This window comes from Alnus glutinosa, chromosome 1 (genome assembly GCF_958979055.1).
Source record: "Alnus glutinosa chromosome 1, dhAlnGlut1.1, whole genome shotgun sequence".
In the NCBI taxonomy this organism is placed as follows: domain Eukaryota; kingdom Viridiplantae; phylum Streptophyta; class Magnoliopsida; order Fagales; family Betulaceae; genus Alnus; species Alnus glutinosa.
Genome location: NC_084886.1, coordinates 37,603,425 through 37,623,743, shown reverse-complemented (window position 1 = coordinate 37,623,743; position 20,319 = coordinate 37,603,425). Strand labels below are relative to the sequence as shown.

At 37.1% G+C, this 20,319-nt stretch overlaps 2 protein-coding genes across 2 annotated transcripts; one reads left to right on the top strand and one right to left on the bottom strand.

The window, feature by feature from the left end:
* The first annotated feature begins 1,391 nt into the window (after positions 1-1,391).
* Positions 1,392-10,124, top strand: LOC133880076 (serine/threonine-protein kinase PBL27). The gene is made up of 5 exons (XM_062318959.1): positions 1,392-1,834; positions 2,778-2,977; positions 3,281-3,470; positions 8,438-8,829; positions 8,971-10,124. Exons 1-5 carry the CDS (start codon positions 1,705-1,707, stop codon positions 9,595-9,597), a joined length of 1,539 nt encoding a protein of 512 aa, XP_062174943.1. The 5' UTR covers positions 1,392-1,704; the 3' UTR covers positions 9,598-10,124.
* An 842-nt stretch (positions 10,125-10,966) lies between these two features.
* Positions 10,967-19,854, bottom strand: LOC133880067 (ISWI chromatin-remodeling complex ATPase CHR11). Its single transcript, XM_062318946.1, has 25 exons — positions 19,520-19,854; positions 18,863-18,994; positions 18,661-18,767; positions 17,716-17,828; positions 17,010-17,107; positions 16,643-16,822; positions 16,332-16,553; positions 15,686-15,820; positions 15,276-15,558; positions 15,111-15,184; positions 14,728-14,948; positions 14,529-14,616; positions 14,343-14,436; positions 13,985-14,173; positions 13,837-13,868; positions 13,648-13,724; positions 13,467-13,556; positions 13,302-13,371; positions 13,128-13,182; positions 12,979-13,037; positions 12,741-12,906; positions 12,060-12,238; positions 11,756-11,971; positions 11,468-11,566; positions 10,967-11,355 (listed from the first exon to the last, which is right to left on the bottom strand). The coding sequence occupies exons 1-25, from the start codon at positions 19,730-19,732 to the stop codon at positions 11,338-11,340; spliced, it is 3,210 nt and encodes a 1,069-aa protein (XP_062174930.1). The 5' UTR covers positions 19,733-19,854; the 3' UTR covers positions 10,967-11,337.
* Positions 19,855-20,319: the final 465 nt, after the last annotated feature.

Here is a 20,319-nt window from a genome sequence, read left to right as displayed (position 1 = left end):
TTGAGGGTTTATTTTTTAAAAAAATAAAAAATATAAAGAATAGTTCCGCCCCGGACTCCTAACGTTCATTAATATGAAAAACGAGCATAGTAGTAATTAACATGTTGTTTAGGACACTATAACTTTTATTATAATTTTCTTATATACTGACGTAATAGATTATGATTAGTGAAATAATTAAGAGTGTATGATCGACAACAAATCATTTTTTTTTGTTTAATGATTTCGCCAATTTATTATAAACCCTTACATTATGAGCATTTTATTACACGTGAAATCTTATTGCTTTAAATCATCAAAAATCCTGGTTTGAATTAGAAGTGTTAACAAATTCACTGAGAAAAAACCCAATACCAGATTTGCATGCATTTAATTTTTTTCACCCTTACATAATAATAATAATAATAATAATAATAATAATATTTTACCTAAAAGTGAAAAATAAAAAAAAGGAGGCCTTGTTCATGAACCATTAAAATTTAAGATCCTCTACATTAAGAAAGGATCGATCCTCTAGATTTCTTTAAATCATAATCAATGTTTTCAAATAAAAGGGTACAGTGTATTTACTGCCATTAGAAGATCCTCAATTTGTTTTTAAAATTTTATTTAATTAATTTAATCTAGTAATTGAATGTTAAGAATAAAATCTAAATCATTTAGTTATTTTAATAACAATTAAGATTTTAAGAATCCTAAAAGACCTTTATCTAGATCAAGCCTCGAGTTATCCAAAATTTGATCGAGCACCATTTTGTCACACCTAATCGATCGGATTTAGCTTAAGTACTATATTTAAATATTTTTTAACGGTTCAAATTTAATTTTATTATTTATCTTTCTCATAAATATTAGAATTAAATTTAGACCATTTTTTAAAACTAAAAAATAAAAAATAAAAAATTATTACAACACCTTAGCAAAATCCTCCTTATCCGACCGATCACCTCCCCGTTACACGACTCCAAACCGAGATAGGCAGATACACAGAAGCTAAAACGGTCCCGACCACACAAGATCATCACCCCCGCCCACCCCCTCAATCTGCGTTTTCACTAGTTTAAAACATGTGTTAAAAGAATGACAATCACAAAGGGTGGAAGCACATCCCTTAAGTGGGACCCACTTTCCGACCGTGATGATGATTTTTACATCTCTCCGACCGTAATTTCCTCAAATTCCGAGGGGTAAAGAGTTAAAAAGCAACCAAAAGTGTTGATGGCATCTTCCTATAATTCTATAATTCCATGATATTATTATTACGTATAACAATTTACCTCCTAAAATATTAATTACCAAATAATTATATGTTAATTTCACTTTTAACCCTCGGGAGCCCAAGACTCTCGCTTTTATTTCGTTAATGATTTTGTTTATTTAATTATATACTTTTCCTTATTTTTTGCTCTTTCTTTACCTTCTCTTACACCACATCAGTTTCTTCGATTTGGTGATCTGCTTGTCGGACATGGTGGTCTCGATCTTTCCCTTTGATGGCCACTGAAAATCCGAGAGAGAGAGAGAGAGAGAGAGTGAGATAGCGAGAGAGAGAGAGAGTGATCTGGTTGAATTTCTGAGATGGGTTTTCGGTGTGAGAAAGATGGAAGAGTGATATGCAAAGAGTTTTTGAGTGTGTTTGTCTGTGTTATATGAGGTATCCTTTGTTGGGGTTGTGGGTGTGGCTTTGATTTGTTCGGATTTGATATGGGTGGGTGTTTTCCTTGTTTTGGATCATCCAACAAGGAGGGGAGTGGTGTGAAGGAAGTGGCCAAGAAGGATTCAGTTAAAGAAGGCTCAGCTGGTCAGTCGCACCATGTGATCAGAGTTAGTTCGGGTAAATTTCTGTCTTTGAATTTTTTTTTGGGGAGTAATTGTGTCTACTTTATTTTTCTTTTCTTTTTTTTTGGTTTGTTCGATTACTGGTATGCTTTGACTGTGTTGAATTTTTTGTTTTTTGGGTTTTGTTTGAATGTTTTGATGATGGGTTGTTTCTAGAATTCTTTGTCACTTTGATCTGATGCATCTGTGGTTGTTAAGTCTGGTTTTGCTGGCTTGGTAAATTTTGTGTTCTTATGGTTTCACTATTACAGTTAAATGATGAATTGCTCGTCATAGGGTTTGCCTTTTGTATTTATTGTTTGAATTTTATATTTATGGAGTAGTATCAAGAACACGTTTGGAGATCTTGTCTCAGTTCTGAGAGTTCCAATAATTTCGCTTTCTCTTTTAACAGTTTCTGCTGATTCATAATTGTCAAATGTAAGACAGACACTGAAGCTAGTAAGTGCTTCTCGACTTGAAGTTTTTAAATTTCCTGCAAAAAATTAAAATTTGAAAAGCTTTGACTGAAATGCTTTGTGATTCTGCAAAGAATGTATCAATGCAATATTAAATGGAATGCTAAGCTTCAATTTGACAAATTTATTGGGAATTCCACGGTTACAACCGCTTTTCTTTGACACTGTACAAGCATGGATTACTCAGCCTGAATAGAATATCCAACAATAGTGTGTAATGCTATGTGATTTGGCATTCATGAATCATGAGTGATATTAATAGTTTCCTGAAGTATTTGCAATTAAACTGCAATGTAGAAACATATAGGTCCCTCCAGATATTGTTTTCATGAATTCATGCCCTTTGGTTTTTTAAATTATGTTGCACAATTTTACCAACATGTCATCTGTGTATCTTTAATTTCCTTTTCTAGCTTAAATTTGGTTTTCTTCTCAATTCTTCCTACGCGCTGTATGGTATCTAATTCACTTATTCTTTAGAGAAATCAAAATCCCGGAGTGGTTCAGATCCTAAAAAGGAACCCGTCGTTCCAAAAGATGGACAAACAGCACATATTGCTGCACAAACATTTACATTTAAAGAACTTGCAGCAGCAACAAAAAACTTCAGGCCAGAATGTTTACTGGGTGAAGGAGGGTTTGGACGTGTTTATAAAGGTCGGTTGGAGAGCACAGGACAGGTAATTTTTTATCAATTAAAAAATTGATGCCATCTACCACATCTATAAGCATGTTCAATGCATGGCCTATAATAACATATCCAATATGTTAGATGCTGGATCTTATTTGACGTAGAAACTTCTACTACATTGTTCTATATTTTGTCCTTCTAGGTGCCATCTGCGGTATAATACTGTCAAAGAGCGTTAATCACTTACTCATGCCTCCAGTAAAACAAATTCATTCCTTAACAGCTAATTTGCTCAATCATGTCTCATAACGTCTTTGATAATCTCCTGTTTGATGTTAATTTACTTTTGCAGGTAGTTGCTGTGAAACAGCTTGATAGGAATGGTCTTCAAGGAAATCGAGAATTTTTAGTGGAGGTTCTCATGCTTAGCCTCTTACACCACCCAAACCTTGTCAATTTGATCGGTTATTGCGCCGACGGAGACCAACGCCTCCTTGTTTATGAGTTTATGCCATTGGGATCATTGGAGGATCATTTGCATGGTTAGATTCCATTCTTTTTGTGACCATAATATAACTTGCAGAACCTTTTGAACATAATGCAATTATAGTGTCTCGTTTTATACACCTACTTGTTTTAGCTTATACTTGGTTGTGGCATGTTATTTTTCCCAAACCAATCATATAGCCTTGCTATTATCTTTGGAGTTTCTTGTCATAGGAAGACTGTTGGGTAGAGTAGAACAAATATTAATTAGCGGTTTTGTTGAAACTCAGTATGTACAAGAGAAGTGAAAACCTCAGTATTTTTGTTATTTTGAAGTATTTGCTCCATATATGTTGCGTTTGTGCCTGTATTTTGTATGTATACATGGATGACTTGAAAGTGCAAAGAGGTAGTAGCTTTTCAAATGAATTATTCCTCGAGGCAAGTCAACAATTATTCATGAGCTGCTGGGATAAAGAACAGCTCATGAGCTTTATTTTTATCAGAGAATTAATTGTTATGTCAGTTGTAGGATGACTCGATTACTTATAAAAAAAAAAAAAAAAAAAAGTTGTAGGATGGACAGTACTCTAGTATTAACAGAACTGGTGGTCTTTTAGTGGATTGCTTGTCATTTATGCTTCAATAGGAGATAGGAATGTTGATAAAGGTTGGTTTAACTGAATTATATGTTTGACTGTTATTTATATATTTTTTGTGTCCGCTAAGCTAGATGTTGGATCACCAAATGGTTCATGATTAAAGTTATTGAAGTTATCTACCTTAACCATTTTAAAATGTTTGACTTATTATTTTTAGTTGAGAATCCCTCATTAACAGGTTCGTGAGTCAATTCAGTTTTGGTTGAACTGTTAGTGATAATTCTCTCCTCTCCTCTCCCTCCCCTCCCTCCCCCCCCCCCCCCCCCCCCCCAATTTTGCATGTATTTTGTGGTGGGATTATACCACAGAATCACCTAAAAAAAAAAATGGAATCGCAAGGTAATGATAATCGTGGTAGTCGGTATAACAGATGGCTATGATTCCAAACCTAAACCTCTACTCTAGTTTTTCGGTAGCATTAGACTGAACTACTTTTAAAATTCTGCGGTCACCATGTCACCTGCACTAAAATGATCTCTCTTCCCTTAATGATGTTTTCTCCTTTTGTTTCTCATCCCAACTCTACATAAGAGAGGGAAGGGGACTGCAGATGATTTTCCCCAGACAGTGTCTTGTGCCATTGGGAATGTTTTCTTCAGTCGTTTTGGGCTGTTTTGGGTTATGCCTAGATGAGTAATCGACTTGTATGCTTGTCGGTGGACTGCCAGTAGCACTCAGAGTGCTGCTGTGTGAAAGATAGTGCCTTCGTGCCATTTGTGATATCTATGGAGGAAAACAAATGATAGAAGTTTTGAAGACCGCGAGAGGACTTTGGAGGAGATTAAGTCTTTATTTTTTAACACCTTGTATTTTTGAACAACTGCTTTTGTTTCTCATTTGGTGATTAGTTATCATAATTTTCTTGTTCTTTTTGCTTCTACTAGCTAGGTGGCTTCTCTTGTATACTTTTTGTGTACCCAAGAACACCTTACTCTTTTAATGATATCTCGATTATTTATCAAAAAGATGTCAACTTTTTGGGGATGTATTGTGATGCATATATCTATTGTTCTTGGGAACAGTAGATTGAGACAGAACAGCCAAAAAAGAAGGGAATTCCTGCCCACACCAGGAAGGGAGATTTCAAAGATGGGAGAGGGCTACCTCCCCTTCTGTAGACTGCAGGCCCGTCAGCCTGCAATGGATCAAAAACATAAATTAATTAAAAAATATGAGTGTTGAGCACCGTTGTCTTATTGGAGAGAACACTAAGAGAGTCTCTTTCAGATATTCTTTGATTGAATAACAAAAGTGCCAATTGCTTTGAGTGCTCAAGTTTTTTTTCTGAAGAATATTCTAAAGGCCATGAAAGGAAATAAGATTGAATTTGGAATGATAAGAGTTGTTGAGGCATTGGAATTTAATATTCTGATTGAAAATTTATAGTAGTTGAAATTTCCATACAACTACAGACCTAATAGTGGCAATAGTAGTTGATTTTGACTTATACTGGCCTTGGGCTGGTATAATTTGGTAATCATTGTAGAAGCACTGATAGAAAGATTGTTAGTCGAATTTGTTAGCATAATCAGGAGATTTACTCTTACCTCTACTGTAGTTGTAGCAGCAGCAGTAGTTGAATCCGACATAGCAATGGTAGTACTGGGTTACTATTAACAGCAGCTGCAGTAGTTGATTTCGGTGCAGTGGTGATAGTAATCAAATTTGGCTACTACAAGTAGTGTGGTAGTGGTTAGCTCTGACTGACTAGTAGTAATTGTAGTTGAATCTCCAAAGCAAGAAGCTTACATGGTAACTTCCGTATGTTGTAGACTATTATTTTCCATCAAATATAGTAATTTGTCTGATTTCAACTTTGAGGTAGTAGAATTTGCACTGGATTTGTCTAAATATTTTGGTAAGTTCCACCCCCCCTACTCTTCCCCCCTCCCCCATGCTCTTAGCAGAATAAATATGGGGCACAGTTTTGTTAGTAGCATTAATTGGAGGGTTGAAAGCATGCAGGGAGTTTTTTCCACTATGTGTTAGGTTAACTTGGTAATTGATGTCAAAGCAATCAACTAGAAGTATAAGCAAGAAGCAGTGCAGAAGGTTTTTCTAAAAGAACCTTAAGTTATGGTTCATGTTGATGTGATTGACCAGAACTGGTGTGGCATTCAGATAGAAATAATAATATTGGGTTCAAGATTGTTGTTGATATCATTTATCAGAGGTGCAAAAGCAGCTTAATGTCAAGTTGAAGGGGATGCCACACAAAAACTTTGGTTAGATATTCTGAGCCTGTAAGTTGATAGCTCTTGTATGAGATCATTGTACTAGTAGATGCTTGGTTTCGGCTGCATCTAGTTTTCATCATTTTTAGATTTTATAGACCAGCTGAATTCAGTCTTGTGGTTGTTTATGGAACAATTCCTTATACATAGCATATGTTTTCTTCTTTATATTATTTGGATTCAGCTGCATATTTTTCATAAAGAACATAATTCTCCTGTTTGTAACAACTGCTTCAACTTGGCTGCTGTTACTAAGGACCTTCTTTTACTCAATTGATGGTGTTATGGCCTCTTTGCACGTATTGTTTCAGAAGAAGCTGAACAAAACTTGCACTTCTGTTGCATATTTGCTGTCCTCTCAAGGAAAGCTCTTCTTCTAGTTTCCATTTTGGAAAGTATGGAATATTTATCTATTCATTTATTCCTCTGTAAACTAACTTTCTTAGTTCTCCTAGAAAAGGTAGTATCTTCCAGCTGTTTTGGGTATTACTCAATATCTGATTTGTAACCTGGTCTTTGGAACTTCTTTTCCAAGTACTTGTGCTTTAAAAACCTGAGTTTTGATTCTTCTGTTTAATTTTAATACGAAGCTACATGACTTCCTTTGTGCATTCTTTGACTAGTTTGTCGTGGGGCTAGGTTCCCAAACACTCATCATATTCAGCTACTGTAGTATAAAAGACAGTATCTCATATTTATATCAGTCATCCATCCCGGTTTGCCTGGAGATTGCTAACCTAACCATCACATCATCAAAATGAAAGAGGAGATACTTTGACTTGGATTTCAGGGCTATATTGCCAGTGATTTGTTATGGTATGGGATCTTGGATAGTGAGTAATCGTCCAGAAATATTGTAGCCAAAACAAGATAATAAACTGATGAGTGAAATTCTAGGGAAAGGGAACGGTAGTATTAGAAATGAAAGCATTTGTGAGAAGTTCTAAGGTGCTACCATGTAAGGAAGGTATCAGGGGTTCACAGTGAAAAGAGATTGGATTTACATTGGTGTCAGAAGGACAAGAGCTAGGCTAAAAAATCCCAGAAAAGGACATGCTTGCCAAGGATTCAATTATAAATGGTTGTAGTTGGAGCTTTAAGACAAAAGGCTTCATGTCAACACCTAGTAGTTGTGTATAAGACGCCTCATAAAACAAAAAGGGGATAAAATAGTTGCTTTTACTTTTCTTCTTTTTTAAAAGCTTGGAGTTAATTTTTGTTCATCTGCAGAAATTTGAGCTTTTTGGTGGGGGTTCTGGGTTTTAAATGTTTTTAAAAAAGGCTTGAGCACACCCTCTATGGCATATACATACACGCACACATATGTATTTGTCTGCAAGTATACAAGAAATAAAGCCTTATATTATATAAAGCCTTTTTCAATAATATATTTAGTACTTTGGAACTCTCCACCTGATAATCTGATAACTGCTGGTCTTTGTCATGTATAAGATTATGATTCCTTTATAGATGCTAGAGCAATTCTGGAGCAAAGGAGAGGCTTTGTGAAGGTCAATAACTTGCTATTAAGCTCACCTGAATATTTACAAATTCTAACACAACATCACATATGAAACAATTCATTGATGAATTGGGTCACTCTTATTTGGTGATTTGCAGGATCAACTAATGGGAAAGTGTATTTCCTGGTGAGGGTATAAATGATCAAATTGAAAGGAGACAATTACAAATCCACTCCAGTGTCTTTGCTTCAAAACTTAAGACGTGAAATTAAATCTAAACAATTCCTAGGTGAGAGAGAGAAAGGGGGTGGGGGAATTAGCATGTACTTGACATATTCTGAATACCTGGAGACTTGAGTTGTAATGCCTTTGTTCCACTAATAACAGTCAAATATTTGAGATTCAGTTATTGGTGTAGCTTGTGTCACCAATGTTGAATGTTATTCTATTGTTTTGTCTCTTTAAGTCCCATTAATTTATTTAATCGTTGGACCACTTTTTATGGATACTTGAACATGCCGAAATGTTGAGAGCTCCATTAGATTCGGCATCTAAATTTCACTTCCACTTTCTTTGAATACTGATATGGCGGGCTTAAATTCAAAATTCATATCTGAAATTTCTGCATCCATCCTGATTACTCTTTTTTCCAATTTGTTTTCAGATCTTCCACAGGACAAGAAGCCACTTGACTGGAATACGAGGATGAAGATCGCAGCAGGTGCAGCCAAGGGGTTGGAATATTTGCATGATAAAGCTAATCCTCCTGTGATATACAGAGACTTAAAATCATCCAACATCCTTCTTGATGAGGTCTTTCATCCTAAGCTATCAGATTTTGGGCTTGCAAAACTGGGTCCTGTTGGTGATAAGACTCATGTGTCCACACGTGTCATGGGAACATATGGTTATTGTGCTCCCGAATATGCCATGACAGGACAACTCACTCTGAAATCTGATGTCTATAGTTTTGGAGTTGTCTTTCTTGAACTTATAACAGGGCGCAAGGCAATTGATAATACCCGAGCTCCTGGAGAGCATAATCTTGTTGCATGGGTAAGAATTTCTTCCTGTCAACATGGAGAGTTCTTTTGATTGCATTGATGATAATTTTTCGGATTGACATTAAGCAAGTTGTCTCTTTCTTTATTTTTCTTAAGAAATTAATTAAAATTATTTGGTATGTGGTATTTGTAGGCACGACCGCTATTCAAGGATCGTAGGAAATTTCCCAAAATGGCCGATCCACTACTGCAGGGCCGTTATCCAATGCGAGGACTTTACCAAGCACTTGCAGTTGCAGCTATGTGTTTGCAGGAACAAGCTGCTACTAGGCCTTTAATTGGTGATGTTGTGACGGCTCTCACATATTTAGCCTCCCAAACCTATGACCCAAATGCTGCTGCTTCTCAAAATAACAGAGTTGGTCCATCCACTCCTAGGAACAGGGACGAACGAAGAAGTTTGGGAGATGGGCTGGATAGCCCAGATCAGCCTGGACGTGGTGGGTGGAATGGTTCCCCTTCTACTTATAAAAATTCACCTGATTTCAGAAAGAGAGATGCAAGGGAATCAAGTGGTAGTGCAGCATTAGCCAGGATTGAAACGGGTGGTGGTTCTGGGAGAAAATTGGGTGTGGATGAGTTAGAGCAGCATGAATCTCAGAGGGATAGCCCTGTAAGTACTGGGAGAGCGAGGGAAACCCCAAGGAATCGTGATTTAGAACGAGAGCGTGCCGTGGCAGAGGCAAAAGTATGGGGTGAGAATTGGAGAGAGAAGAAGCGGGCAAATGCGATGGGTAGTTTCGATGCTACAAATGAGTAAAGGCAGTAAAATGTCCAATGTTGGACATTTTACACGAGTCTTCTAGGGAAGAAATGTTGTATAAAGAAAGAGGAGAGAATGTGCAAGATGAAGCATCCTTTTTACTGTCTTGGGTGTCCAGCCAGGAAATTGGGGGGGGGGGGGGGGGGGGGTTGTATCCAACCTTGACTGTTGTTTGTTTTATATCATTCTTCTTGTTGAGTACAGAAACTGAATGCATCAATTATGTGGTGATGGGAATCACAGTTAAAATGGATCAGGGGAGGGGTAACTATGTGATTTGGGGCATTTACAGGTAATCCCTCTTTAGAATGTTGTCTGCAACATGTTCATCTATGTATTTAGGAATTTCAGAAGTTTATGTTACAGAGAGCTGTGAAGATATCTAATTTTTGCCCCCCAAATATAGTCTGTACTGTGGATAAACTCGGTGGGTTTGGTGTGGGTGTCTACATCTTGTACTTTCATACAGTCTCGTATATGAATTCCTGAGTTATGTTTTCGGTTTATACAGAAAGGTTTGATCATATCATTTTCTTCCCAATGTAATGTCTCTCTCTCTCTCTCTCTCTCTCTCTCTCTCTCATATCATATCATATTATGTCAGTCATAGATCCGTAATATGCACAATGTCTCCATTTCCCCTCAAATAGCTAGGTAAATCATATACAAGCCCTCCCACCATTCCGAATCCACTTCTTTCAGTCACCTGCTTCGTTGATTTCCAAGTATTTTAGAGAAGAAAACTAGTTGCTGCTATGTTATATATATATATATATATATATATATAGGAATGTCCTGGAAGACACTTGGAGCCCATGATAATAACAAATGTTTCGAGTCTTGAAATGACCTTGTTATAGCATCCGGGTGAAAAAATGCAGCAAAACCCATTGGCAGTCACGCAACTTCGAGGGACGAGGCCAAGCAAGTACAAAGTCGCTGAAAACGATTGGAAGAAGACTGACCTCCGTTCATAATTCTATTTGAATTTTGGCAAGTGATCGTAATAATTTAAATCCAACTCACAAAAACAAGATGCCAACCCCAAAGGTTCCAACTTCCAGTCAGCCCCATCTCCACGCTAGGAAGGGCACAAGGGGAACCAGTAAGGCAGCAACCGCTTCTAGTAGAAACCATCAACATTTCCTTCTCGTGGTAATGCTACAGACCATCCTATTAAATTTTAATTTAATAATAATTTTAAAAGTCACGTTAAACATAATATTACTCGTCCTCCTAAACATGCTCATCATCAATGAGTTCATTATTTTCGGTATTATCACCGGGTCATTAACTAACAAAGCAGATAAAGCAATTTTGACCATAAAATCAATCAAAGCATATATGTGGCGGCCTTTGTTTAGGCTCCAATACCAACAGAAACTACTAAAATACCAACATTGTACACACCGTAAAGAGGAAAATAAGACTAGGCCTTGGGTGCCTCTGCCTTGATCCAGTTAATACAATATATTCTAACTACAATCAAGAGTAATTTAGGAGATGCCTCCTATATTCATTTTATACAAATTCCCAAAAAACTATTTCTTAATCTAATACACTACCAAATCCATTGATGACGTAATGGATTCTGTCGAACACAGATCTCAAAAATAAGGGGATATAACAAACTCTAGCTTGCAAACTAGAGCCACTCCTTGCCATAATACTCTACTCTACTACACCAAAATGAAAACGCAAAAAACAAAAAGTTAATCATAATTTTAAATTTCAGTATCATTTCCTCCGCTTTCCCTGCACCAAGACAATACTTAGCTTCAGTAAATCTGTAGCCAGTACCCATCACATGAAAAGAAAGCCAAATCATCATTACATACTAAGCAATAAAGTGGGGACAGCAACATACCGAACTCACATAGTCGTCCATGGTTAATTGCTTCCGCTTCTTTATAGAAATGGGGCTCTCCGTCTGCCTAGCCAGAGCACGCTTTGATGGTGTCATGCTCTGAAATATGCATTGTCAAATTAGTACAAGATGTAGCAATTTGGATGGATCAAGACTGGCTTGATCACACAAATTGCAAATTCAAATGAACAAATGCACGAGTGAGGTGGGTGAAGCCGATGTGTGACACAGACAGATACGAAGAATGCATGGTGGTGATTTCAAAAGTTTTTAAGTATCAAACTGAACCTTGGCAAGCTTCTTCTCTTTACGGGCTTGTCTCTCCCTCTCGTCATACTCTTGATTTTCCTTCTCCACCAACCGAATTAGGGTATCACACCTCCTCGCAAGTTCTTGAGTTGTGCGAGACTTTACAAACCAATCAAAACGAAACAAGGGTGAAGTACGAAATGCTGCCTTCAACTCATCCCAGTTCCCATACCCGAGTTTGTGAACCATGCATATCTGCAAATTGTGTAGCAAGCAAGAATTACATTGGGTATTTGGATATCCCACATACACGCCAAACTTCCCATTAGTGAAAGAAACACACCATGAATCGATCACATTCTTCATTGTACAACTTCCCTTTGTTCTGACCATACTGAATCTTAAGTTCCAGCCATGGATTCTTGTACCGGTCCAACTTCTTCCCAATAGCTTTCATGATCTCATCTTTGCGAGAAATTCTAGCTTCCCCTCTTTCGATATTCTTAATGATCCTATCATAATCTGGAAGAATCATATTTTGACTCACTTATTAGATATAATTCTACAACATTTCTTATAAAATCATTTTATTTTTTTTTTGATAAGCAACATTTCTTATAAAATCATATGAAAGCTATAGCTGACAGTTAATAGTTTACACTATCAATCACTTTTTCTAAGAACCTAACCAAATTGCAAAAACAACCGTTAAACCCAATGAAAACCAACTCCAGAAGCTGAACCAACCAAATGGTTCTGCACTCAAACCAGACACTAATGCAGTTGATATTTCCTTGATAACTGAAGTTTAAATCCAGCTAAACCAATCAACACAAGTTCTTCCAACCGTTCACATATCATTTGCAAAAATAAACATGAGATGTACTGGGGGCCTGGAGCCACCAAAAAATATAATGTGAACCCAGGTCCAAAACGCTGATACATTAGTTTTAAAAAAAGAAAAAGATATGCAGGAATCTATTTTCACTGAAGTAACAATGGTGTAGCATTGGATATTACTCACCATTTAACTCTTTGTATCTTTCTTTAAAAACTTTTGCATATCTTTCAACTTCCTCCTCCGATTTCCCTTCCATCTCAGAAGCAATACTTTTGATGTCATTTCGGCCATACTTCTCACAAGCCCTAATGAAAGTATTGAAATCTCTTCTACTCCATGAAGAAAACCCCTGAAATTCACCAATAGTCAAGTTTAGAGAGAGTAATCCAAAATATACTTTTTCCATAACATATGAACTTACCTCTTCTAATAGCCGTTCTTTCTCTTCCAGCTCTTCAGCAGTTAATGGATCTCCCACCTCTAAATGTTCAATACTCAGTTAGAGAAGGATTTAATAAAAGAAAGTCAGGAAAGTGATGCAATTCACGTGGAAGAAAGATACTCAATTACCTTCAGGTTCATCCACATCTATTGTGTCTTTCAACTGATTCTTTTGATGTGTTTGCTGAAAGTATAGACAAATTATAAATGAATTATATAAGTAATAAACTTTCAACCAAATTTGTAAGGACTAGGTTTTGACAAAAGCAGAAGGCATATTTGCAGGAGCGCAACAATACCCACCATCAGATAACGCACTTCCTTTTCATACAGCTCACTTAGCCTTTGTGTGTTAAAGAACTGGAAATCATGTCTGTCAGCAGAAGAAAATAATAAACAAACAGATATTCGTTGCAGGTGAGAACCCAACCCCAGTTTCCGATGCAACAAGTTTCAAGAGGGGCTTACAATTGAGGCATCCGAGGAATTCGAGGCTCTCTCGGTTTTGCCGGACCACCTTGGCGCATTGTTTGCTTAAAGTATTCAGATTCAGAGTAACTAGAGGGGACAAAAAGAAAATCTTGCTTCATATAATGATGGAAAAACATAAATGCATCATTTAGATTATAAAATCAAGATATGCTATTACTTCCGCTTCCGCTCTCTCTTGGGCGGTTCAATCCAGTTATCGCTAACAAGTTTCTTGAAGTCAACCTTGTTCTCGTCCTTCACCACAAAAAAAACCATGAGAGCTCAGTAAGTTGCTAGCCTTAAAGGCAAAGTACAAATGAACAGCCTATACAGGTTGGAGAACAAAACATTAAAGAATTGCCCTTACCTTCTCGTCATCAAAATCATACAATTCAGCAGCTGCAGAAAACCACATCAATATCAGCATTTACATTTTAAAATCGTTTAACTAGTGCAGAAACAAAACATAATACAATTTATTTATGGGCAAGAACCCTAGATAAAAATATACATACTGTCATCCATTTTAAATTTGATAGCGTCTTCTGTAAATTTCTTCATCTTGGCATCAAGCTCAGCAGTCGCCTCTTCTCCTTTTGCAATAATTCTGTCAATGTCCTCATCTGTAATTGTACTATCCTTGGAACTGAAAACCATTTCAGCACCAAACCTCACCATCTGAAGTAGCTCATCTTTATTAACAGCTGCATGAGAAAAATAAAAAGTACCAATATATATTATTGGTGCAGACTTTTATCTTTGTTTAAAAAAGAAGAAAAAAAAAACAAAAAAAAAACACACACACACACACAACAAAAAACACAAGACAAGACACTTTTATGAGAAAAATCTTCTAATATTGAAACTGCTTACTCTTTTGCTCTGCTAATCGTCCTTGCTGAATCACCAAAGCATCAAGTGCAAGCTTTTTATAAGCCCTCTCAATCACTTTTTCCTCAATAGTATACTGTTCCATGAATCATTTACAATGAGAAAAATGGTGTATAAAAGTTATAGCTCAGCTTCAAATATGTCAATAAAAAAAATTGAAATCGAGACCTCCGTGCAGAACCGGAAAACTTGAACTTCTTTCTTTTGACCAATCCTGTGAGCACGGTCCTGTGCTTGCAAATCAACTTGTGGATTCCTATGAAACCCCAAGCATCACCAAAACAGCCAAAGAAGTTACAGAAAAGAAACACATACTTGCCATCACCATAATAGCAACTCCAACAAAGAATATAAAAAAGATGCTCACCAGTCACTGTCATAAAGAATGACAACATCTGCCGTAGCAAGATTAATTCCAAGGCCTCCAGCTCTAGTTGATAGTAAGAAAACAAATTTCTCACTCCCTGGCTTATTAAAAGCATCAATGGAAGCATCACGATCTTCTCCACCAGTATTCCCATCAATCCGACAATATTTGTATCCACGAAACATTAAATAATCTTCAAGAATGTCCAGCAGCCTTGTCATCTGAATTATAAAAACCAATACCAATCACAGAATCAGAGACAAAAAATTACAAATACATGGCATCACATATAACATTGCATGCATAAGCATCAATTACCAATCAGGAATCTGCTGCAACAAAAAACAACCAAATCAATAACTAACAGAAATTTCAAAACTGACCTGTGAAAATATCAGGACCCTAGAATCACGTTCTTTTAGTTTTGGAAGCAACTTATCCAACAGAACCATTTTACCTGAAAATCAAAATTGTTTGTGGATTAGGTTTGATCATGTCAATTGGGAACCACCCTATAAACTCAATATCGTGTAGAATTTAGAGCATACCAGCATTTGTAGTAAGATGCTCTCCTGTAGTATAAGGAGGACCAGGTTCAGCACCTTGAAAAAGGTATGGATGATTACAGCATTTACGCAGCTGCATTGCTATATTCAAAAGACGCTTACGTTCTCCACCAGCATTAACAACTTCAAGATCTTTCTGCAGTAAAGCCCTGTAAAAGTGTTTCTGCATCTGTGACATGCCCACTTTAAGAATTGTTTCCTTCTTTGGAGGTAACCCTTTTTCAACATCTGACTTCAACCTTCGGAGGAGAAAAGGACGGAGGACCTTTTAAACGCCAAGAAAAGGCTATTTTGTCAGCTTAAAAGATAAAGTATGTTTCAAAGAGAGAGAGAGAGAGGAGAGCATAAGATAGAATACATTATTGCTCCCATTGAGAGGCTCTTCGACCTACCTTATGAAGCTGCTGGACAACTTCCTGCTGATCATTTTCACCAGAAATTTGGAACCACTCGTCAAAAGTTTCTGCAGAACTAAATATCTCCGGCAGAAGAAAATTGAGAAGGGACCAAAGTTCATGGAGATTGTTCTGCACAATGAGAAAACAACATTACATTTAAATTAAAGAAATTAGTGACCCATTAGATAACAACATATAATGTCCCAGAAAGAAACAGAACAATAACTCCCAACATTAACATATATTGAAAGCAACTAAAATTCAGGATATTAAATATATACGGCCCTTCCGGGACCCAGTTCAGGCATATATGTAGGACAAAGCTCAACACAAAGATACAAAATGACAATGATTAACCATCTAGATCTAAAGATGACTGCAAAAGATAATCCTGCCACCAGACAGGGCTGTAAATTATGTACTTGATGTAATGTTAACCTTTAGCATAATTTCAGGTAGAATATATTGTATTTATAAAGTGATCAATGAACAATTGTCTGAAGTCTGCATCACTACCAACAACAAGCCTGTTTATTTTCAAAGACAACCAACAAGTTAAGTGCACATGGGTCCACATGGGTCCACATTTTCTAAAATGGCACATACGCAAGTAACCACACCAATGAAAGTTAATTCATACCTGAAGTGGTGTGCCAGTGATAAGAAGGCGATAATTGGTATTATAGAGCCTCATTGTTTTTGAAAGGAGGGAATTCTCATTCTTAATCCGATGGGCTTCATCAATGATAATATAGCGCCAGCTAAAGCGACGTAAGCTGGTCTTCTCTTTAATTGCCATTTCAAAACTTGTGACACAGACATCAAACTTGCCAGCAACCAGTAAATTCTCTCGTATATGCCTCTGCACAAATAAGAAAATGACAAATTATTGAGGAAAAAGATAATCTGCTAACTAAAGTGTACTCATTCAAGAGAGCAGAAATGACTCACCCTTTCATCAGGATTTCCAAGAAACTTTACAGCACGCAGAATTGGGCAGAAACGTCGGATTTCATTCATCCAGTTTCCAAGAGTAGATTTTGGAGCAACTACCATATGAGGGCCAGTAATTCCTCTGAACTCTTGCAAATAGCCCAATAAAGAGATGGTTTGCAATGTTTTACCAAGCCCCTGGATGGAAAAACCAACAACTTATCACTGTGTTATATCAAAACCAAGCCATCCCAGGTCATTTGTACATGGGAAGGTAATCATACAATTATCATTTTGACACAACACATCATCAAAGACCAAGACTCAAAAGTACATTATCCAATGATGCAGTCGAGTACATATGCGTCAATTCTAAAATGCATACCATTTCATCTGCAAGGATTCCATTTATACCATTCTCATATAGTCGTATAAGCCAGTTTAACCCAGCAAGTTGGTAATCCCTCATCTTCCCCTGAATACCTGAAGAAAAACAAAAATAGATAAATAAAAATCAGCACTCCAAATTTGAACTGCATGGAACTGAAAAAATATCATCATGAACAGGAGACATCCTTTTGACTGACAAATAAATCCAAAAAAAAAATCCAGCAAAAAAAAATCTCAAACTAGGACATGGCTGATAAAAGCCAATGAGAATGGGAGAAAATTTGTGGAGAAATACATATTATTTTTAGCAAAAAATAAATCAATTGTCACCTTGTGCTGGGGGATGAAGGTCCCTTGAGCAAAAAATTAAACCAAATAAATAAATAAACATAAGACTAGTCAATCACACTTCCAGCCACTAAGAGCTACATATAATCCAAATGTAGTACTCATTGAAATGAAAGAATTGGACAAGAACAAAAGAAAACAATGTACCAAAATCAGAAATTTTGGCGAAGCAATGGATTAGGAAAAAGGAAAATACAAACATTTTACATCAAAAGCAGTTGAATCACGCACCTGTAACAATATTTCCCAAAATATGAAATAAAGAGTGCATAATCACAACAATTGAAGACAATCCTAACAAGGATCATTGAAGCATATAGATAAATAGAAACCAACAGACAGAGAGCACATACAAGAGGGTTGAGTAACAAGCCGTGTTGTTCCTGTCCCAGACAAACCATCCTCTTCCTCCTTAAGACATTCTTCATCTTCTTCCTCTTCAGTTATTTTTGACGCATGGCGACCCCTACAATATAAAATCAAAAAGGCCATCATTAAAGGAAATTTAAAACTTTAATGTATAACAAAGCAGACTCTTAACCAAATTAAATGTCTCCACCTAGATGTTTTGTACCTAGATAACATACAAAGGCATTACACAAATATATGAGCCTATTATATCATGCATGCCACTCATAACTCCTTAATCAAATCATTGCTCCAAATGCAAAAGCATTACTTTCATCTTGAGTGACAAGCAAGATCCTTTAGTTTCCATGTTGATGGCAACATTTCTCCTAGATTTGAAAGGGCTACTCCCAAATGTATAAGGTCACATTTTTCTGTAAAATGAAAGAAAGCAATAGCATAGAGACAATAATGTGTTGGGCTTTAAAACATTTTATCTAAATATAATTTGAAATACAAATGACACTTACGTGAAAGACAATTATCCCACCAAAAACTAGCTGTCATTTTATTCTAGTCAAACTTCCATAAAACTGGTTCCACTTACCAAAATTTGAGGCTTATATCCTCAACTGGCCATGCTTGTAGAAAGTTCTTACATGTACAAAATCAAAATTCAACCTAATCAGCTAAAAGGGCTGTTTCGGCAGCAAGAAGAGCTAAAACAATGCCAAACATGAGAACACTTGTATGGCGAGCAGAACTAATTCTTGGACAGGAGAGATTGTACCACAAACTAAGAATCAACCAAATGAGAGAGTAGTAAAAGAGTCCCTGGGGACATTGGAACAAAGCAACATTTATGATGTTTTCTAAAGAGAGCATATTCCCTGGGAACATTGGATCAAATCAATATTTATGATGTTTTCTAAAGAGAGAATGAGCTATACCTTCCCTTTGTCTTCTTTAAAGATGCAGATTGATCACCTTTGGCAAAGTGTGCAAACAACTCTGTTTGCTGCAGGAGATACTTCAAGCGCCCCTGCCCCCTATTGTTCTGCAATTAAAATAAAAGTCAACAAACCCCCCCATCATATTCAATGGAGAATAAATAACACAAAGCAATACAAGTCCTCCATATGATGCACACACCATATCAGCTTCAATTGCAGCATTTTGGACGTCCAGTATTTCCTGAATCTTTTGTCTCTTCAATTTCTGCATTTCTTTGAGTCTGGCCCTTTCACGCTTGCTTATTTCGGCATTGGACACATTATTTCCATCCTGCAAGTAGTGCCAAAAGTAAATGGGGGAAGATAAAGTTTTACACATGAAATGTTTTACGACACTGAAAATGCCCAATTGAGAACAAAGAACCAAGCAAGTTCGAAATTGCTACGTATCAACCATATTGAGCTACTCAAGAGTTATAGAAACTGATCATCAAACAATTCAATAGCCAAGAGATCAACGAATCGTTGAAGCCTTCGATTTTTCATCATTTGGGAGTTGGGACCCAATGCGACAACACCTAAGCTCGTGTAAGCATTATACTTCAATTTTGCTTAGTCCGCGCATTCAATACGCCAAAAGTTAAATTAACCCTAATTTACTTTGATTTTCCACGTCTTTTCTGGGGAACCAAACAGGAGGCACACTTAACCAAGCCCTAGACCAACCAAACCCTAGCGCAGCAAATTCCGCAAAGAAACCCTAGCGAACAGAGACAACCACACCAGCAGATCCAACAAAAGGAAAGGAAAGCCACGACATGCACACGCTTCCTCGAGGACTTGATCGTAAATTTACCTCGTCCTCCTCATCGGCTTCAGCGGCGTCCTGGGAGACGGGCGAGTTGTCGTCGTCTTCGTCGGAAGCGGCCGAGCGAGCCACGGCCTCGAGCTCCTCCTCGTCCTCCTCGTCTTCGATCTGCTCGTTGACCTGCTCCTCCTCCTCCGACGAATTGGAGCTGTTGGATAGGGCCTCATCGGACGACGCCTGTCGCTTCGATGGCTTCGCCATGGTTCGGTTTCTCTCGGATCGAGGGTTTTGTGTGCGCGTGAGTGTATTTGTGCGAGTGTGTGAGAGAGAGAAACCGGCTTTTAATTTGGAAGCCCACTCCAAACTAAAATGAGACCGAAATGGGAGGTTAGGGGTATTTATACCCGTTTGATTGGACAGTGTGATGTGCGGTTCGAAGGCGTTGTTTGGGAGGGGGGGTGGGGTTTGGGAAAGAATTTGGGGATTTTCCCGCCAACATTGGGGAAATGTGGTTTCCCGCCCACATGGCTCGGGAGTTATGAGCACGGGCCCGGACCCTAGGGTGCGCACCTCTTGAGCATGCTTGGTGGGCTTTGGTTCGAGGTAAACCTTTGGTTCGAGTATGTTTTTACGGTTTTACTTTCTTTTCTTATATATATATATATATAAATTAGGCCTATATACACATAGCAATTATAATCATTCTATAACCGCTACCCGCATAACCGCTTTTAAAGGCGATTATAAATAACTGCTAACCGTCTATCTTTATATATAAATAATATAAATATTTATATTATATATTTAATATAAAAGATAACTTCGATACACAAAGTGATATATTTAAT